General features: G+C 30.9%; 1 protein-coding gene across 1 annotated transcript in view; it reads right to left on the reverse strand.

Moving 5' to 3' along the window:
* LOC139512744 (neuroendocrine convertase 2-like) overlaps positions 1–20,723 on the reverse strand; it is a 29,282-nt gene extending 8,559 nt beyond the window's left edge. Inside the window, exons 1-21 of the mRNA XM_071300608.1 lie at positions 20,671–20,723; positions 19,738–19,756; positions 18,765–18,830; positions 17,619–17,738; positions 16,122–16,177; positions 15,846–15,864; positions 14,036–14,091; positions 13,591–13,676; positions 13,001–13,173; positions 11,660–11,789; positions 10,934–11,037; positions 9,714–9,814; positions 9,193–9,305; positions 8,239–8,356; positions 7,367–7,647; positions 6,544–6,630; positions 5,117–5,293; positions 4,301–4,441; positions 3,591–3,626; positions 2,844–2,978; positions 152–292 (exon numbers count right to left, since the gene is read on the reverse strand). Coding sequence (XP_071156709.1) covers positions 152–292; positions 2,844–2,978; positions 3,591–3,626; positions 4,301–4,441; positions 5,117–5,293; positions 6,544–6,630; positions 7,367–7,647; positions 8,239–8,356; positions 9,193–9,305; positions 9,714–9,814; positions 10,934–11,037; positions 11,660–11,789; positions 13,001–13,173; positions 13,591–13,676; positions 14,036–14,091; positions 15,846–15,864; positions 16,122–16,177; positions 17,619–17,738; positions 18,765–18,830; positions 19,738–19,756; positions 20,671–20,708 — 2,197 coding nt within the window. The 5' untranslated portion in view covers positions 20,709–20,723. The remainder of the gene's footprint in view (positions 1–151; positions 293–2,843; positions 2,979–3,590; positions 3,627–4,300; positions 4,442–5,116; positions 5,294–6,543; positions 6,631–7,366; positions 7,648–8,238; positions 8,357–9,192; positions 9,306–9,713; positions 9,815–10,933; positions 11,038–11,659; positions 11,790–13,000; positions 13,174–13,590; positions 13,677–14,035; positions 14,092–15,845; positions 15,865–16,121; positions 16,178–17,618; positions 17,739–18,764; positions 18,831–19,737; positions 19,757–20,670) is intronic.
* Between the last annotated feature and the right edge of the window lie 1,589 nt (positions 20,724–22,312).

Below are 22,312 nucleotides of genomic sequence, written 5' to 3' on the forward strand. Positions count from 1 at the left end.
AAAGCTGAAATATAACTCTTTCTTAATCTATATATAAATTAATTTTTGGTTTGATTAATCTCAAAATATAGCAACTCCTTCAAAGCAGCTGACATTAATCCGTCTTCTCTCTTAACGTTGACAATTTTATTAAAATAATTCTGATGCTTACGTTCTTTAGGTATCTCGCATGTATGACCACATCCGTTAAAACAACATTTATCTTGTCCCCAACAATCACTGTTACTTGAACAATGTTCAACACATCTTGTTAATAACAATGATGGCACAGGACATCCAACAGAGGAAATCACTGCAAAACGATATGAAAGATACTACATTTATTATATACAGGTAGAACTAATGCGTTTTTCTAGGTTAAATAATTTGCTTCAAATTTAAGCTATAAATATATATGAGTCAACCAAACAATTAAACATAACCAGAATTCAATTTACTACAAAAGTCTTTGGAAATAAATTAACTGAAATACTGTTAAATGACTTAAAGTTATGTTTAATAATAAAATGTTCATCTTTATTACTGTAATACTACATTCATTTTGAAGTGCTTCTGGTCTTGATTCATACCTATTAAAAGGACCTTCGAAACAACAAATAAACAAACTAAATAAAATAAAACAACGTATCCTTAGCAAACGCCTTATTGAAGTTTTACACTTGTTTCTTTCTGCTTCTGGTGCACATCTAAAACGTTACTATAACCAAAAAAAAACCTTTTTCTACGGAAAATAAATTTTGATAGTTCGAAATTTATATTTTCTTATGGTAATTTTATTTGATAATTGCTTCCTTATAAAAGAGGCACGAAAGATACCAAAGGGACAGTAAAACTCATAAATCGAAAATAAACTGACAACGCCATGGCTAAAAAATGAAAAAGACAAACAGACAAACAATAGTACACATGACAGTCACACAACATAGAAAACTAAAGAATAAACAACACGAACCCCAACAAAAACTAGGGGTGATCTCAGGTGCTCCGGAAGGGTAAGCAGATCCTGCTCCACATGTGGCTTGCTTATGTGATAACAAATCCGGTAAATAGTCTAATTCGGTAGGTCACATTCATGAGAGGGAAGGGGATTGTAGTTACGACGTAAGGAACATATCCGATATCATTTGTGAAACGGTTATTCCATAACGGCCAACCAACTTGTGATGGCGTCCGTAAAATTTACGAAGGGATGATTTCAACTTCACCATTTGGAACTCTTGGTTTAAAAGCTTCCTTGTGAGCAGCAACCCTCTATCAAGAAAATCATGATAGGAAATGCAAGCACGGGAATATCGTATCAATTGGGAGATATATACCCCGTATGCAGGTGCTGCTGGAATGTTGCTACTTAAAAATGGAAAGTTCACAATTGGAAAGCTGAAATCATCTCTTTTGTCGTAAAGTTTTGTTTTCAACCGACCCTCATTGTCAATTTCTAGATGCAAGTCAAGATATGAGGCCGACTTAACTGTATCTGTAGTATCCTTTATCTCTAGTTCGATGGGATAGATGCGTTCCACATAGTCACCAAATTTTGAATTATTTAGTGAAAGAACATCATCTATAAAGCGGAAAGTAGAGTTAAAGGATATCTCTTTCTTCTTATATTTCTTCCTAAGAAGTTCCTGCATGAATTCAGCCTCATAATAATAAAGAAACAAGTCGGCAAGTAGAGGGACACAATTAGTTCCCATTGGAATGCCGACAGTCTGCTGAAAAACACGTCCTCCGAACGTAACAAATATGTTGTCAATCAAGAATTATAAATGATCATTGATTCTGACAAACAAATGCCGATAATTCACGTTTTGACCGCCGAAAAAACATCAAACATGTATTACAACTTATATTAATTGATTGATTCTCAGAAAAATAATTGCTAAAATTGTGTCACGTCTTCTTTATTTACAACGGTTTCAACACCAGCATGCACCTTTGACCATATATCTTCGCACGTAGTCATACTTTCCTGTCTTTTAAGATTGTCCTAATTGATAAAGGTTGATTTGGGCTTCGAATGCACACAATGCAATAGATAAAATTGAGAATGGAAATGGGGAATGTGTCAAAGAAACAACAATTAGACCAAAGAGCAGATAACAGTCGAAGGTCACCAAAAAGTCTTCAATGCAGTGTGAAAATCCTGCACCCGAAAGCGTGCTTCAGCTGGCCCCTATTCAAAACTGTATACTAGTTTAATGATAATGGACGTCATACTAAACTCCAAAATATGTAAAAGAAACTAAAATTAAAATTCATACAAGACTTACAAAGTCCAGTGGCTTCTGACTTGGGACAGGCGCAAATAAATGAGACGGGGTTAAACATGTTTAAAAAAAAAATCTCAACCCTCCCCTATACCTCAAGCCAATGAGGAAAAACAAACACACAACAATACGCACAGTAAAACTCGGTTTGAAAGAAGTTCGAGTCCGATGTCAGAATAAATTACAAAATAAACTAAACAGAGAGGGGCGAAAGATACCAGAGGGACAATCATAGATCGAAAATAAACTGACAAAGCTATGGTTAAAAAAAAAAAAGAAAACTAACAGACACATAGTAGTACTTAGGAAACAACATAGAAAACTTAAGACTTAGCAACACGAACCCCATCCAAAACTCGGGTGATCTCAGGTGCTCCCGAAGGGTATGCAGGTGTGGCACCCTTCGTGTTGTTAATGTTATTACAAACCTGGTAAATAGTCTATTTCGGTAGGTCACATTCGTGAAAAGAGAAGAGGGGTGTAGTTACGTCATAAGGAACATATCCGATATCATCTGTGAAACGGTTATTTAAAAAAATGAAACGCCTATTATCAAAGGATTTATTCATTACTTACAAGTATTGTCTGCTTCACATGTATGCCCGCAGCCGTTGTAACAGCATTTGCCTTGTCCAAAACAATCATTGTCATTTGAGCACTGTTCAACACATCTTCTTGTTAAATGCAATGGACATTCACCAGGTCTATTGCCTGTGTGAATATAACATAGATTGAACAAAAAATGTATTTTTGAGATCGAACATATGCAATGAGACCAAAACGGTAACAATACATTCAGCAACATGAATGTACTAATTACGTATGGTGAATCGTATATGGAAGCACGCAAATTAATACGTATATATTATTTATAGTACATAAACTGAAATACAAATAATTGTGCATCGTTGATTGTGTTTTAAGCATACAGTATACTATCTATGAAGAAGACTAATTTGCTTGCTTTTAAATAATACTCACAAAGATATACTTTAGTATCGGATATGCAGTGAAAGTTTTAATGTATAAAAAATTCCGACATTGTTGTCAATATAATATAATTTCATGCGATTGTTTCACAAGTAAAATGTTCAGCTAGCTTGAAAACCAGAATTAAATCATCATTTTCAGCATAAGGCAATGTCTGTCAGGAATATGTCAGTTGTTTTCCATTCAATTGATGTGTTCGAGCTTTTTGTTTTTCCATTTGATAAGAGACTTTCTGTTTTGAGTTTTCTTTTGTTTTTCTTGCTATTTTTGTATATTTTCTTTTCATTAATTGCACATACAGAGCTTTTCTATCAAATTTAATAAATTACTAACCTGTCACTAACGGGACATTGACTGGTGTCCTATACCCTGTGAAATATTATTCGAGATTTGAAAATATAAATAAATGTGAGCTGTTTTACTTTGTAATAGTTTCTATACAGAGATTATCATGGAAATACAGTTAGAATTTAATGAATTATTTAATGGAAGTGTGCATTCAAAAGGTTGCTATTCTACCAAGCACAGCTGACCTTTCAAGACTTATGCTCTTATGCATTTTATGATCCGAAACGTTTTGTATGTTTGGTTTACAGTGATTGGGGATACGATTGTAGCAAATGATTGATTAGTATTGAACGGCAATTCAAAGCTCAATGGTGCTGGTGTTTTGCGTTCAGAATCTATGTTTCTATTGGTCGATTGAAATGATATGAATTATTTATTTTGTAGGTTAATTTCCAGTTGCTTCTATTCTAGTTGTGATTGAACAACCTTTGCATCCTTTAAGCAACTGTAATAAAAAAAGGACATTCAAGCTCATAAGTCAAAAATAAACTGACAACGCTATGGCAAATAAAAGACAAACAGATAAACAAAAGTACATTACACACAACATATTCAACTATAGACTGAACAACATGAACCCCATCAAAAACTCTGGCAATTTGAGGTACTCTTGAAGGGTATGCATATCCTGTTCAGCACGTGGCACCCGTCGTGTCTTATATGTTACATTGATAATCAATGTTTCTGGTACTTACATGTTCTAGATATTTCGCATGTATGACCACATCCGTTAAAACAGCATTTCGCATCTCCACTACACTCGTTGTCTCCCGAACACTGCTCAACACATCTTGATGTTAACCACGATGGGGATGGACATCCAACATAATGTGGTCCTGAAGAGGTTATTTTAGATTGTATTATACACTGTTATTATTGTATTTTTCCAAGTTAAACGATTTCTTCTAAATTTATCTGATAATGAACAGAAATCAACAAAAACATAAGATCTTCTTAGTTTTTTACATTAAAGATAAAAAAAAAAAATTTCTTTGCAAGACTAAAAATGCGTTCCTTGATGTGATAAAGAATTAAAACATTTCATAACTGAAACATTTTTAATGAATACTGTGAAATGAGTCATAATTATTTGAACATGTAAAACGCCGTGTGCTATCGTAAATATCCGTGTCAACAAAGATAAAACTGTAGATCGTTTATATAAAATGAGAATGAAGCAATGAATGTTCCATTATATGCAACATATATAAAACTTGATAAGAATTTCATGTTTTGCTAGAAGTATATTTGAGATGCAAATGAAAAGAAGATTTATAACGTAGTGTTTGCTTTCAAAGTTGTTTAAATGATGATCTATGACAGAAAGGGAAACCTAATACTAAGAACGAATAACAAAAACCGTCAAGTGCAAATCACATTTAAATCACAACACGAATTTCATGATTTCATTGTCCTGTAAAGTGTAAAGCACAATTCTTCATATACTCTGATCCATATGTTACCTTTATGTTCATGTATTTGTGTTTATTTTACTAGCTTGTCTTTCCTACCTGATTGTATTTCTGGCTGACATTGAGGAAGACGACATGGTACTTTCTCCCAACTGTCTCCTGGACAATATTTTGAATTACTGTGGTCGTTACACAGTCTAAATCGACTTTTAGTTCCTTGTCCACATACACCTGTACACTGTGACCATGGAAGCCATACGCCCCAAACTCCCACTCCTTTAAAACATAACTACAACACTTGCAATACCATTATAGAAAATAGTGACAACAAAGGATAATTCAAGTTTTACACTTTTGTCTTTGTTAACATAAATCATATAACACATCTGGTATGGTTTCGGTGGACTACATAGTCCAGTTTAAAATTTATTCCAAATCTGTTTTTTAACCTACTTGACTCTCTAAATCTTCTGCTCTTATTTTGACATGAAGAATATTGTTCTTTCAGAAAAACGTTTTTTGTACACTTATATCAGTACCGTATGATTTTATTTCATCCTTTTGTGAAGAAGTGGAAGAGGATCCTGATGGGATCAAAAATAGTAAGATTGGATTTTTTTCATGATTTTATTAGGATCATTCTATATTGTTTTAGCTTTGTAATACAGTTTAGTTTTCTGTTACCAAACATATTACACCGTAGGCATTTAAAACACAAATAAATGAATACGCCCTCCATTTAATGACAGCCATCTAATCGCCAATACCATATATTAATTTCGGTTTTTCTGAGTGGTCAGATAAAAGGTAAAATCACAAGAATACTGAACTCCATGGAAAATTTGAAAAGGAAAGTGATAAGTGATGATGACACTGAATATATCATTTGTACAACATATGATATTCAAAATGGTCTTTATGTCCGAACAACATCTATATGTATTAACTAAATATATTTTTACAAGTCGATCTTAATGGTTTTGAGTTTAATTAATGTGTCATTCCAAAGTCCGGAGCTAGATATCCAGTGGTTGCCTATGATTATTGTCTGCTGTACATATTTTTCGTTTGCTGTTTAGAGCAGAATTAGAGACATCAGCAGTATACTCAAATCTCATACGTTCATTAAGAAGATCAACATCAGATTCAAATCTGATTAACCATGAGGAGTTACAAATCAGAACAAAACACACACAAAATTGATGGAATTGTATTAAGTAAAAAAGAAGCAAGTCCGGGTGAGTTGCAAAAGTAAGCGTTTCCTTCCATGGGCCATACAGTATCCTAAATCATTTAAGAATGTGCATAAACAAATGTATAAATTTTCGATTGATTCATAGGGTTTGCTGTGAGCCTCGTCAAAACGACAGGAAATTTGTTCCCTATCGGATGAATGTTTTTCTCCTTACATTATATAATAATTCTACTCTTTAATTATTACTAGTATCCATCAAATTACGTTATCTATTGTTTAGTACACAAATATAAATATCCTTTATTTAACTCACATACGAAAGATTATTTACCTTGTTCAGCAGCTGGCAGACAGTCTTCAGGACGGGGACACTCATATCCATGAATCGATATGTTTACTGATTCTACATTGCCGTTATCTAAAATAATAAATAAAAAATATATGCTTATAATTTTAATTTAATATAAAATAGAAATCATTGGTTGTACACACAGAGAAACAGAAATTACAAGTCTCAATGTTGAATTTGAATCACGTTAATATTTTACTTTCAATAATTTTGGTTTAGGTCGAACGTAAATTATTTTTTGGGTAAAACAATGCTATTTAAAAAGTGTCGTACTTTGAGATAAAATACAGTCCATATCACGATATTTGAAAAAAAATGTTAAAGATATAGATCACAAAGCTTGTTTTCAAGTAACAAAGTTTATTAAAATTGATTTATTTGGTAATTCTATAGTTTTCAATGAAGAATTTTTCTATGGTAAATAACAATAGATATAAGTTTTGGTATTTCGGCTAGGGTTGGAACAAAGATAAGCACGCAAAGTGTAAACCGATTTATTGTATTTTTTATACTCTTATATTTGAGATCTATAAAATTCTTATTTTGAAACAATACTGCAACTGGAATAAAATTCTTTCTGTTTGTTTATTTTTTGTACAACATTTGGTAATACAAATATAATCATTATTTAAAAAGGATGGAAGAGGGAATAATTTTGTGAACCAGGTATCAACTGTAAAGTATAAAATTGAAAAAGTTTCAACGTTGTCGTCTATAATTTCCGTAGTTTATGATTAAAAAATTGATTTGGATAACACTGTGACACCCAATGACATATTAGCTTTTGAAATTAGAAATAACCCACCAAGTGTTTTACCAAACACAGCTGTTGGTTCTATTTTCCAGTATCCATTAGGATTTTCTCCCCACATTTGAACAGTTAAGACAGTTATGTCCATATATGAAGCTGGATCGAGACCTCTTCCAGGCAGAATTGTAGATTTTGTGCCATACGGAGAAACGAGATCCCAATTTATCTGTCCGGCATGTTGATGATTTACTTTTAAAGATATTTCAACATGTTCTATATAAGTAGTAGTGCATCCGGTGATTTCGACCACAAAGTAATTAGAGTCACGAGTTAGTCTAAAAAATAAACCTAGTTTATATATTTTGTCATGTATTACTTTTTACATTATCAATTTATGTGTTCCCAGTTTATGATTATACACATTTTTATATATTTAGAAATATTCATCAGGTCCAACATTGCTTACTTTAACCTAGAATTTGTAATTTTTAATACAAATTGACTTGGATTGAGAGTTGTCTCATTTGCTCTCATACCACATCTTCTTATTTATAGATAAAAAGAACAAACAGACGACCGATCAATTTTCAGAAATATTCTTTTTCTTTAAAAACTAATTAAATATTTACAGGGAACCTACACATCTATAAAACTTCAATATATTTTGAGGTCAAACGAATGTATTGTGTTAATAAAATGAAGTATCACAAAATGGTGAAATACTTGCATAATTAATTTTCAAAATGTGACAATATACATTTATTTGATAAACAATCAATCTCATATTTTTTTTAATTTGTAAATTTGCTTAAATTATTTACTTTAATATATTTCTCCTGAAAAAAATTCTTCATGTGAGGCATTGGAACATTACCCATGAACTAATATTTATTTAATATCTAATTATCAAACATTAAATTACTTACGGACTGTTAAAAGTTTTTGTTGCTGTACAATTTTGTCTTTGTGGGACGTTAATCCAGGTTTTACTCCTTTCAACCAGAGTGCCAATATCAAGTAGTCCGAATCCAAAATATGATGACACTAAATTAAAAATTATTTTCCAATTATAACAATATATATTAGTGTTTGCAACTTAAAACATATCGATTGAGTGCCTTTTGCCTAACGTCAAATGAGATTATTTAAGACATCTAGCCGAAGTTGGTTTTTCACTTTTAGATGGAAAGCGGATTAGATTTTGTACTGTTTTCCGTAAGGCTACGTACACATTCTCATTAGCTGCGTGGCTTCCTGTTCATACCTTACACACAGTATTCACACTTTTGTATAGATTTTACTGCTAGACCAAAGGAGTCTATAGGATTATAATTCATATTCTATGTCAACCCATGGGCTTATGTTTAAAATATTGAAACATGTCCACATATTTGTAGAACTGACTGGTTTAAAAACAAAAATGTGCTTTATATGGATCTATATGTTGAAATCGAATATCTTATTTCCCATTTATTTGAATTGACCTTTTTTAAATGAAAACGAGAAGCTTTTATTCTTTTATGTACACGTTCTACACATACTATTTATTTCTTCGTATTGTCAATTGTAAATTACCCATACTTTTTGAAAGTAAGTAACGAGTAAAACAATATTGAAACGTTTTCGTCAACATTGGAATTTAGAAGAAAAGCGAGAGAGCTTATTTGATGGAGTTCCGTTAAAAGTCTTGTATTGAACAATGAACAAGGAATTTTCAAATTTGACAGAGGGAATGACTAGAAAATGACAAAAAGCCAAACCCAAAACAAACGCCAGAAGGCCAACACATGTTCAGACTGAATAATACACGTTTTTGATTGTATTTTTAATCAAATGTTCATTTCGATATATAAACGATATCTTATTTTCTTAATGACTACCTCGGATTCCTGCAGCATTTGTTATGAAATTTGATCTGTATATGTTATCTGGGAGATTATTTCTTGACGTCTGTACCAGTAGATGCATTATGTCCCGATACGTTAGAGCAGGACTGAGAAAAAAAATGTTATCATTAGAATGAAATGTAATGTATGATAATGTAATTAGAAACAATGAATGTATATCAAGTATTTTCGTATACTAAACTTTTTTATTCATTTTTGTAGGTGTTAATTTTAATGTTAGTTTTAGTTGAGTTAATGTTTTGTGTCAAGATTTTAAAATGTTGCAATACATAATTTTTTTTCTTTCTCGAAACTATGAATTAAATATAATATAGAGTTTACGTCAATATAAACAACACGTAAGCTTTGCCATATGTAAAATATTAAAAAAAGGATAGAAATTTATCTTGTTATTTAAAACATACATTTGTTTGTTGGTCTGTAATTCTATAAGTAACTTGGGTACATTATAAATGCTTTAATATTGACACATTTTTGTCGTATTTGCTACTTACTTGGCACTTAAAGCAAGAGCTACAGCACCTGATACCATAGACACTGCTGCTGCGTTCTGGTTAAAATTTGTGGTGATTCTGTTTCCAATATCTGTTGTAATCTAGAAAAAAAAAGAATGATGTTTTTTCCATATGTTTATCAAAGTTATATTTCGCAGTAAAACTTGTAAAAGAAGATTTAAATAATGGAAAAATTCGCGTTGATTCACAAGAACAGAAGAAATTGGAATTAAAGTTGAAAATGAATCCTCTTATATTCTTGTTCAATAAGAATAATACGAATCGTTTAAAATAACTTTAGAAAAGGAAATAAGTGAGCAAATTAATTCACAAAGTGCTATGATCTAATGTTATGTTTAGGTAAATTTAAGACATAGAAATGACAAAATTCACAATTCATATTTTACTTATACGTATACTTCAAAATATTTGTTTGAATGTACATAATGCTATGATGCATATAAAACGTTAACAAGAGTTGCATTCACTGTACGTTTTTGTGTATATGATTAGTAAAGTTTATCCTTTGCCGATAACATCTTTTTGCTCATTTTCTTGAACGTTATTACATCATTGCTTATGTAAGGAATATTCTAGTAGTATTACCTAATGTAATTATATCTAGAATATTTTAAAGGGTCCTGATAACAAAGAGTGTTCATTTTCGAAATTATATACTTGGTTTCCATGAAATAAGGATATGTGAAGTGTTATTTGTTTAAGTTTGAGCATTCAAGAGACAGGTCAAAGTTTTAATCGTCTAATTGCACACCTATATCAAATAAAAGATATGGATCCATCATGAAGACCTAAACTTCTTCACTTACTTTCTATGACTAGCGATATAATTTACAAACTTTCAATCAGGAAATTTCTGCACGAAAAGCACATATCTAAATAGTTTGTTGATTATTTTGTAACTGTAAATAAATTCATCATAGAGGGATTAAATTTTTTATTTACGCCAGACAAAAGACGCATCAGTGACGCTCGAATCCAAAAAGTTCGAAGTTAAAGAGTATTGATTTTACCTTTACCATATTGTTAACATTACTGATTTCGTAAAAGGTCCTTTATATACTTTTCCAAGGCCCGAATTAAATCATACCAACCTCTATAAAACTAAACGAAAAGTGTCAGAGTTGAAATTTAGGATAACACAATATGAAGATATTGACTTTTTGGGGGTCTCATAGGCATAAGGGTAAATTCATACTAACCACTCTTCTATTACTCCTATCACCTGCTTTTTCAGTAAAGGCTGCAACCATCATAGCACTACAGGCTTCGCCATTAGGAAGTTTTCGAAGATTATGCTGAATACCTGAAAAATTTGATTATCAAATATTAACTTTATAAATTTACGTTATTAATCAATGTTGTTTTTTTTTTAAATATATGACTTACAAAATAATTATTGTTGATACTAATTGTCGATTTTGACGCCATTACAAATTTTGTGCTGAATTTTTGTATTTTTAAATTTTCTAATTTTAGCAAACGATTTCAATTAATTTTGTATTATCTTTCAGAGATAAAATCAAACTAACACTTCATAAGTTAGTCTTATCAGAAGCTTCAAGGAATCACAGTCTTCGGATCGCTTAATGCCATAACAATATTTTGCTGCTGATTTTACGAACGTACTTTGGATTTTGTTTGGCTATTTTCATATTACTCTCGTGTGGATCAATTTAGTTAATTGCAAAACTCACCAAAGATTAAAATATACAGGCTCCGTGTTGAAAACCGTACATTGACCTATAATGTTTTTTTTTAATAAGATTGTAACTTGGATGAAGAGTTGTCTACTTGGCACTCACGACACAACTTCCTATATCTATAACCCATTTATGTTTTGATTTGAATTCTTTTACCCTTTTCTTATGTTTTTAACAAGTTAATTTATGGCTTGAAAGTTCTAGTAGAAATCATTAACTGAATACCTGCTACAGATATCACATATCTATTGGCAACCAGTCTGTCATAAGAACAACTATCACGAAAGACATCTGTTTCTTCTCCGCCACTATTTCCAGTAGTAGAAACATAGACAGATCCAAGACCACCCCTTCCCTGTTCATATAAAAAACCAAAACATAATTTATTACTAAGGCCAATATATTTTTAATTGTAACAAACATATAATCATAATAAGTGTAATTCTAAAGTAAGTTTATAAATTATGGTTATAAAATCCAAACAATACCATACAAGGATAAAAAAATGTTAGCACTAATACAAAAGGTGAATGGGTTCTCAATGTTTCTTGCAGTACATTTCCATACTTTACCTAAACGTTTAAGTCTCAAACACACATATAAAAGATACAAAAACGATTACTTGAACAAGTTAAAGTCAGCAATTCCTTATACAGCAGTAATTAATGTTTCTTAGGTAATTCTTAAAGACTTTTACTGTCTTGTTATTAGGTGAAAAGCATCACAGAAAATGCAACCATAATAATATGTATTAATTCAGATATTCACACGACCATCTGGTTATTCAGAGGTAAATGCATTTTAGTTTTGAAAAATTATCCTAATACTATCTGCTAAGTCTGACTCTTAACCCGTTGTGTCTTGTTAGGCATTCAATATTTTATTCAGATAATTCAGTTAGACAAAATGTTTGCAAGACTGAAGATGAATTTATAACTGTGCAGGCTTCCAAAAAACAAAGACTACAGCCAAACATGATAAACTAAAATGATTGGAAAATACACCACTTGTCCGATTTTTTTTTCTTTTCGAAAAAGTTAATAAAGTGAGCTAGATTTCGATTGAATTATGGTGCCGAAAAAACAACATTATCGTTAACAGTACTCCTAACACGGCGTAAATATTAAAACAAAAAGATATGGTACAATTGCCAATGAAATAACTCTCCACCTTAGACCAAATAACGTAGACGTTAATAGCTGTATGCGAATGCCACACCGCAAGGCAAGTTACAAAAGGTCTCGAAGTTTCTTTATCATCTATATGATCTAAATAACCATAAGCAATATCAACTGTAGTGCACAAAATGTAATGTCGACAATTCATGACTCTTTGATTGGCTCGACACCAAATTTTATAAGAGGTGGATGATACCAGGAGGACATTCACAAGTCAAATGTCGAAGAAAAATGAAAAAGCCATGCATAAAAAAAGGAAAACATATTGTATAAAAATATTTACTATCATATAAGTTTTGCTTAACAAGAGCAATTGTTCTTTAAGAAAGTTCACTAGTTAACAAGTAGGAGTAACGATTATATTTTGCTGTTAATTTAATATAGTTACATAAGTTGTTCCGTATTCCAATGAACTTTCTTGATTGGAAAGCAAAGGATATGTCTTTGTTCCGGTATGGAAGTTAGCAAAGCTACAACTGTAAACATCTATAACATCACTACGATGTCTGAGTAAATTAGCATCAAATGTTTCGTATACTGCTGTCGAGGCTATTTTAACATCTGTCAAAAATAATTCAACATTAACACATACATTGTAGTTTAACTCATAATATTGTAAAGTGTCCTTTTCAAATCATTGGTCGTCAGTTGCTTTCGTAATTTGATTTTAAAGTTTTTTTTTCTATTTATGTTTTCAATACGATAGGCAACATCGCAAAGTTTTGCCAATACTGTCAAAAAAGATCAGTTATTAAATGGCAATATTATTATTGAAGTCATTTGAAGATTGATGCAAATGAACATTTGATATATCTTAACATTAAGAAATGTTTTGTGACTGTCAGATTTTCTCTATCAATCGCAGTTTTCAAATACCAATCGCAACTTTCATTTTACTATATATTTTCGTTTTTGATACGATCAGAAATGTTATAGCCTTGATTTTTTAAACATATTTCAAGAAACAAGAAAACTTGCCAGCAATTTCAGCTTCAAAGGCAATTCCAATTATACCCTGCCGATTCTTCTTCGCTGCAATAATACCTGCTACTCTTGTACCATGTCTTTAAAATGATTGGTTACAAGAATGTATTAATAATCATCTTAATATTAACAATGACAACGCAGTGTTAACAGTGACTATCAGATTAAAATAGTTATAAAGCCAAACAAGTACAAAGTTGAAGAGCAATGAGAACCCATACGTTTGACGTATATTGTAATGATTTTTTTGGGTTAAAAATAAAGCATATGCTGATGTTCAATTTTATTCTTATTTCAGAGAGGCATAACGCCAGCAAATATATTTGTTATATAAATGTTCACACTTATTAAAGGGTTTAATGGGTGGTCATTGATATTGATGCACATTTAAGGCCTTTTTTTTTTTTTTAGAATTGAAGCCAATTTCTTTTTGACTTACTTTAATGTTTCTTGATCTTCTCTATTCCATGCGTTGCCACCAAACTTGTATCTGGACTTCAAGAAGAGACAAATCACGTCTTTAAAAACTTATAAATGTGAGACCGACTCCTCTTGGTTAGTATGTAATTTAATGTTTATGTTTGTTTGTTCATATGTGCTTTTATATTAAGTGTAATTGTTTATTCATATATATTTTCTGTAACTATGTAATTTGTAGTTAATGAGAAATTAAATTCATTCAGTCAGTCATAACGTATATATTAAAAGCATTTTAATTACTATAGAAAGTTCCTATAATCATTCAGTATAAGAAAGATGAAATTATAATCAATTGCTGATTGAGCAAAAATGAAATCAAAAATATTTCTAATCACATAAATGTGTCATAATATTTATGAATTTGATGGGAAAAAAATATATTAAATACTTTAATAACATTTTAGAAAATACTGAATGATTATAGGAACTTTCTATAGTAATTAAAATGCTTTTAATATATACGTTATAATAGGTATTATTATCTTTATGTAGCAGGATTTTGAAACTCGAACAAAAGAAGAAAAAAAACATTATTCATATCCTTTGATATTAAAATAAGTCAACGATGCAGCTAATCACAAGTACCATCTCAAAAGGGTCTTTAGTTGATATACAAAGGAAAGAAAATTCTTTGAGGAAAGACTTCATTAAAGGAGAAGGTATGATAAGGCAAGTACCTTTGTCAACACTAATATTAATATTGTTCATTAATGTGTAAAATACATTTTTAAGGGTACCAATGTTCGTTGATTAGGAAACACTTGCATGACCATGAATATTCAATGTCATGGTTTTGTCGAAGTCTGCGTACGAGCCTATATGAAATGTGTCATTCGTTAAAAATTTAATTTCCTGGATCACTTGTATCCTAAAAAATCCACGAAAATTGGTATCCAACGAATACTAAGGAATCTCTATTAGTTAAAACGAGAAAAACTGACAACATAGTCTCGGTTTGAGATCTTCTTATCAATATTTATATATGTGCAACAGACAAATAATGATGTAATTTAACAACCTCTTGTGTCCATTTAGGTTAGATTAATCTTAAAAGAGAGTAAACAATACACAACATAGGAATCTAAAGACTGAGCTATATAAACCCAACCAAAAACAAGAGTGATCAAAGGTGCTCTAGAAATGCAAGACGATCCTGCTCCATTATTGGCACCCGCCGCGTTTCTTGTTGTTAAACAGGCTATTACCACCGTCTTACACCTATATATTTTGTTTACTGTCATGCCAATTGTATCGCATACTATTTTTGTCTTTGCTGTCTTTCTGTGATTTATAAAAAGATAAGGTTTATTATATGTCTTTATACACTGAAAAATGATCACTGAAATAGTAATATAGGTACAGAAAGTATGTATTTAGCGTAGTTTGTGTCATAATCATGTCTTCATCGAATGGATACGATTATGTTTGTCTAACATGTCTTATCTAAGTCATTTAGTTTAATTGTTGGAGCATCATTTTCGAGCACGCTGAGACCAATTTGTGTTATGTGCACGTGGATGTTTGTGTGCATTTTTGCATTTTGTTTTTTTTCTTATTAGACATTTTTGAACGAAGTTGGAATTTGAATTATAAGCATTACAATTTTATATTGTTCTCCTCTTATATTTAATGCGTTTCCCTCAGTTTTAGTTTGTTACCCCGATTTTGTTTTTTGTCCATGGATTTATGAGTTCTGAACAGCGGTATACTACTGTTGCCTTTATTTATAAACATTTTCAATTCCTTTGTGAGAAAGTTTGTATGCTTACCCATAGCCACCGGCGTGACCTGAAAATATATATGCAAACATTAATGCTATATGTTAATTGATGTTGAATGCACTGAACTAAGTGTACATCATGATAGAAATGGAAAACTGTTGTCACGGCAATGTTCATCGTCTTACTTCAATTATACATCGTTATATTTATTGCGAAGCTCCTTTTTTTTTTTTTTTTTTTTTTAAATATCTCTATATTTGTTATCATCTAATACGTGACAAAACTGTGAGGACATTTCAGTTGTGTCGGCGAGAGTTGACTTACCAATTTTGATATATCGGTCTACTAATGCGTGTATATCCAGAATCCACCGTCCTTTCCTGAAACAAAAAATGAATTACTATTTTTAACAGTGAGAAAAAAATCTAGATTTTGTTAAGTACTATGATATAACAAATTTATAATTTAAAACGTATGTTCTTAAGACTAAACATTTTCATTGCATTGCATGTTTCAAGACAAAATGATTGCCTCTATTCCAAATGACTTGGTTTCTATTAGTGATAATGTGATCTCCTTTTTGCAATTTCAGTCGATTATCTTTGCAAGAATATATGTATTGCACTATTTGTTTATTTGTAGTCGTCCTTAACATGTATGGAATATAAGCAACTGTACACTAATCGTTAGATTTAAAAACAGCAATGCTGAAGATTTTGTGGCATGCAAAAAAAAACCCAACATTTTCATTGATATAATAATTTTATGCTATATGAATGAGTTAAAAGTATGCATTAATCTAAAAAGTAAAATCACAAAAATACTGAATTCCAAGGAAAATTCAAAAAGGAAAGTCCCTAATCAAATGACAAAATCAAAAACTAAAACACATCAAACGAATGGATAACAACTGTAATATTTCTGACTTGGTACCAGCATTTTCTTAGGTAGAAAATGGTGGATAAAACCTGCTTTTATATCTAGCTAAAACTCTCATTTGTATGACCGTCGCATCCAAAACCATTGTATTGACAAGATGAGTGAATAAAACAAACAGACACAATAAGTAAAAAATCGCAAAAATAGGGGTACAGCAGTCAACATTGTGTTATCAAATGTACCAGGATTATAATTCAGTACGCCAGACGCGCGTTTCGTCTACATAAGACTCATCAGTGACGCTCATATCAAAATATTTAAAGTTTCAAACAAGTAAAAAGTTGAAGAGCATTGAGGATCTAAAATTCCAAAAAACTTTGCCAAATACGGCTAAGGTAATCTATGCCTGGGATAAGAAAATCCTTAGTTTTTCAAAAAAAAATCAAAATTTTGTGAACAGGAAATTTATAAAAATGACCACACTATTGATATTCATGTCAACACAGCAGTGGCATCATTGTGTTATCATCTTAATCACTATAAAACGAACAAATGTAACAAAGAAGCACACAAAGCATCCATCAAATTTAACATCCTCATTTTGCTGTTTTATTATAGTTTATTTGTAAATCCACTAATAAAGGATTGAAAGATTTCAAGTACTGGAGTAGAATCGCGTGTTTGACGTCACACAGGTAGATATACCATTATTGTGTCGTCCAATGTATTACGGGATAAATAAGTACAGAGTCACGTCAAATAAATATCCCAATAAACGAACTTAACAGTAAAAGTAATTTTAATAATATAAAATAATTTTGTCACGTCAAATGGATTTCCCCCAAAAAACCCAGACCTAACAGTAAAAGTTATACCAATAAAGACAAATAAACAACTGCAGTTTTTTTTATTCAGCTAAACAAAAGAGGAATATGTACTCACAATATTGATGTCTATGTGGTCTTGGACACCTGTATCGACCACACCAACTGTCACTCCAGTACCATTTACACAAATTCTCCATGCTGGCAAAACATTCATGTCATATCCGTTTGGTCTGTTCTAAAAGATAATGATAAAAAGATATAAGAAAAATATCGTTTTGTAATCGAGACATCTGAATTTCCTAAACTTAACTTGAAAAATTAAAAACAGGAAATATGTCACAGTTTCATCAAAAGTAAAACCAATGACTTGTTAAGTTTAAGGACTGTTTGTGTTGCATATACGTTAACATATTAAGTTAGATCTTAGGTATATACTTCTTGAGATAGAATTTTCTTAAACTTTGTCAAAAAGAAGATTTTACTATGCATTTTTCATAAATATAATAAAAAATATGGGTCACCGCGCTATTTTCCAAGCTATGAGTCGTTAAAATTGCCTAAATTTTGTTAAAGTTTTCACGAAAAAGCACATTTGTGTGCATAAAAAAATCTGTGAGATAAAATTTTGAAATGAATTGTGAGAAGATAAGTTTCAAAATATGTTTTAAGGAAATAAAAAGAAAAATGTCACCAAACTTGTTTTCTTGCTACAAGTAAAAATTTAAAATTTCGCTATCTAGTCTAGTATATATTTTTTACTAAACGAGTTATCCCCCCTTGAAAGGCTTATTTGAAAAATGTTTTTAAAAACACAAAATTTGGTATTTGTTTAAATATTTTGAGCTATACCTATACCATAAATCATCAGGTTTTCGTTATATAAATAAACAGTTTAACCAATAAATTGCAAATCTGTCTCTGAATTTGCAGATTGGGCAAATAACTATACCGTTGTTGTATACTGGGATTGTAAAATCCAAGATTACGATATACATGCACGAATCTACCTTAAACTTTCAAGAAATACGACATTTAGCAATACAATGCCATTATATTTTATTTAAATAATTTTCGATTTAAAATCTGTTATTTCATCTTTGGAATGGTATGAAACTCAAGTAGAATTATTCTTGCTAATAGCTATATCAAAGATTCAAAATTATTTATCAAAACTTATCAATATAGAGTAGTTCAAGGTTGGCAATCTGCAATGTCAAGTTATACAACTGTCAAATAGATATTGTTTGATATGTTCACTTACAAGATACCACATTGCGTTCCATTCTGGATCTTCAATTCTTATGGGGCAATGGTCACATTCTGTAAACTTGAAAAGAAAATATTGTATCTATAGTGCGTTTATTAGTTTAATGGTAGTATATGGATAAGATATTAAAAAGACCAGATAATATATACATGGTGTGCAATCTTTTTTCTTAAAAAGACATTACTTTCTTTTTAGCTTGCTGTTCGGTGTGAACCAAGGCTCCGTGTTGAAGACCGTACTTTCACCTATGATGGTCTCCTTTTATGAATTGTGACTTGGATGGAGAGTTGTCTCATTGGCCCTCATACCACATCTTGTTATATCTATTCAAGCGTTTTCCTTGTATGAAAGTGCGTAAAATTACTTTCTTGCTAAAAGACCGATGTCACGTTAGGTTTGAGTATTCTCAGTTCCCTGTTCCTTTAGGAAAGCGCTTCGGTTGAATTGTTCTTTTTTGCCAATTCAAACATTTCTGACTTTGTATTGAAAACTTAATCAACAAACAACAACTGAAAAGATGAGAATGCAAATTGATAAATTATCAAAATGGCATATATATTTGGTCTTTTTTATTGTTATTCAAACCTTGTTCATTTGACATAGTGGTAATACGACTTGCTTATTGCACGGCGCCCTTAACTACTCCACAAACTTGGTAGTTGGTAAATTATGCTTTCGTTCTTAGAGTAATGTATTTTCTAGTCGGCTTTGTTTACGATTGTAGCACAGTGCTTGTTGTATAGTTGCAAGAAGATAATGAATAGCTTGCAGATCAACTCTTTTTTGTCCATCGTAAAGATTGAGATTTTGACAAAACAGCTGATCTCTAAGATCTACCATCGTGTATACATAAATATACTTGTATACTATTGTTTTTAATGCTTTTCTTGTTTTATGGTTCAAAACATGTAGCATGAGGAGACTTTGTATTTCTTTATTTTATGCGTTACATAATAATATTTCTTACCAATAGAAAATTTGAGACCCTGAAAAAAAATTTGAATGTATATTTATATCAAAACCATAATATTAGGAAGAAAAAGTTTACATGCATTGATTGGCGCATGAACATGATTATTATATAAACAAGCTTAAAATAGTCATAACGTCTCGAAAGTATTTATATATCACGTATATTTCTAAGGTAGAAAAATACTGAGAAAAGCAATGATTTTTTCGGGAATCAGTTTATCTTATTCGTTTGCAAGATTGAGTTTGAGATTATTTCGTCGTTTTTTCTTCTTTTACACATATTCATGAATAATGCATTTATCTGAACGTAAGGCGGTGATTCCTTCAGTCACAATTGTCTTTTTTATTGTTTTGTTTAAGCCGTTGTAGTGTCTTTATCCCCATACCCTCATACGAATCATATCAAGGTTTTACAAACATCATAAAAAATGTTTAAGAAGCAAAGTGATTTTGAGCATTTGATTAGATCGAAAATGCTGACTGCACGTGCGTCTGATGTTTTTTAAATAATAAGCCTGGTACATGTATTTTTTTTCAACCGTTGCAATGACCGCTTAGTCCCTCGGAGAATCACACGTCAAAGTATCAGGACTTCTGATGTGACATGAAATCTCATTGTAACGTCAATTTCTATAAAAGTTTTTTTTATATAAAATGTTAAAAGATTTGAACCATTAAGGGTTTTAAACCAGCAGACATATATTGCTGAAGAAAAATATTTGTTACTTATTTTTCGGAGTTTTTGGTTCGAAATGGTCTGTTTCATTGAATAAGCCTTTTAAACTGTTATAGATCGAGCGCCCCTGATGCTTTCTCTCTAGACGGAATACCAGTAAGACGTACTAAATGTTAAGCCACGTAGTTTTTTCTTTATATACGATAGACGGCTGGATTGATAACCATGCTGACAAACATTTAAGTAACTTACCAAATCAAAACAACTCCAATGAACTGTGTGTACTTCATTGTTGAAAGAAGGAACAGCATCTACAAAAAAGAAGGCCTCTATGTTTAACGATATATAGATAACACTTATAAGAGAATTTTAAGTTTTTGACGTACGTAATACGTAACATAAGACATAAGACATAAGACATTTTATTTCACTAAAGCCCCCACATGGGGTATGTTAGTACAACATTTTTTAACAAACAATAAAAGTGTGAACATATTTACATTAGAACAACATGGTTAACAAAGGTGCAATATTAGTATATATAATTAGTACAGATATTTGACAGAAAGTACAAATTATAGTAACATGATTAAGCACATGTATTAAAAGGTTTTAATAACACTTTTGCAAAATTTTGCTATTCCAGTAAGTGTAAATAAATCTGATGTATTCATCAATTCTTTAAATTTTAAAACATTTGGGTTATTACATATATTTAAAGGTAAAAATTTAGCTCTTACATTGTTGAAAAGGTACATTTGAATAAGTAATGAAACTCATCACCAAGTTCATTAGCATTACAAAGATTACAATGTCTTTCAGATCTATCAATATTTAAAAATCTGCCCATTTCAATGGTCAATTTATTACTAAGGCAACGGAATTTACATAAAAACATTCTTAGATCAGATGGTAACACCGATAAATATTTCTCAAAACAAAAATCAGACTTGAATATTCTGTAATTAAGACATTTTGCAGAATTCTTAACATTATTACTCCAATTCATCATAAATTTATCACTTAAACATTAAACATACCATAACATTTCAAAAAATGTTCATTGTTATCTCCCGTTGACAATTTAACTTGTAAATTAATTAAGAGTCATATCGTCGCTGTTATGCAAAAACCTCGTATCTCAATTTTTTGCGGAAATCTTTTTATCGATTATTTAAGATTAGATAGGTATGATCCACTGTATGCGAAAATATCTGATCTTCTAACCAATCATTAACTCGAATTCTGACACGAGACGAAAAAGTGTAGTCGGATTGGTGAGACATTTTTTTGTGCGAAAATATCGTATCTCAAAAGAAAACACATGGCACGGCAGATTATATTATAACAGGTACAGTTTTATCAATTTCAGGTTTTCAAAGCTAATATAGCTTAAAAATAATGAAAAGCTTTGAAAAAACAATATAGGTGCAGAAATATTTGCTCGTCTTGGTAATTGATTGGTTAAAAGATCAGATATTTTGGCATACAGTTGAACATACATATTTAATTCTAAATAATCGATTAAAAGATTTCAGTTTTTAATGCCTGGTGAAAAATTATCAAAACCTTAGATACGTGGTTTCTGCATAACAGCGACGATATATTTTGACGAACGTAATACACCTTAACTTGGTTGTTGTAAAATTGTGTTTGTCTTCCTTTTTCCGTTAGTTCAAATCTATTTAAAAACGCGTATTCCATGAGCGAGAGTTTACACTTGTCTTATAGCTGAACATACGAAAAAGCAAATTTGTTCGCAGGGGACACAGGTATATTTTGAATGATATACAGTTAACAATGTTTCCTATTTTCGTACAAAAAGAGTTTCTTTTCAACTAATTTGTGAATATGGTGCGCCGCGTTTAGAGAGTATATGGGAAAATGAGTTTTT

The sequence above is a fragment of the Mytilus edulis genome, chromosome 2 (assembly GCF_963676685.1).
Source record: "Mytilus edulis chromosome 2, xbMytEdul2.2, whole genome shotgun sequence".
NCBI classification, from domain to species: Eukaryota; Metazoa; Mollusca; class Bivalvia; order Mytilida; family Mytilidae; genus Mytilus; species Mytilus edulis.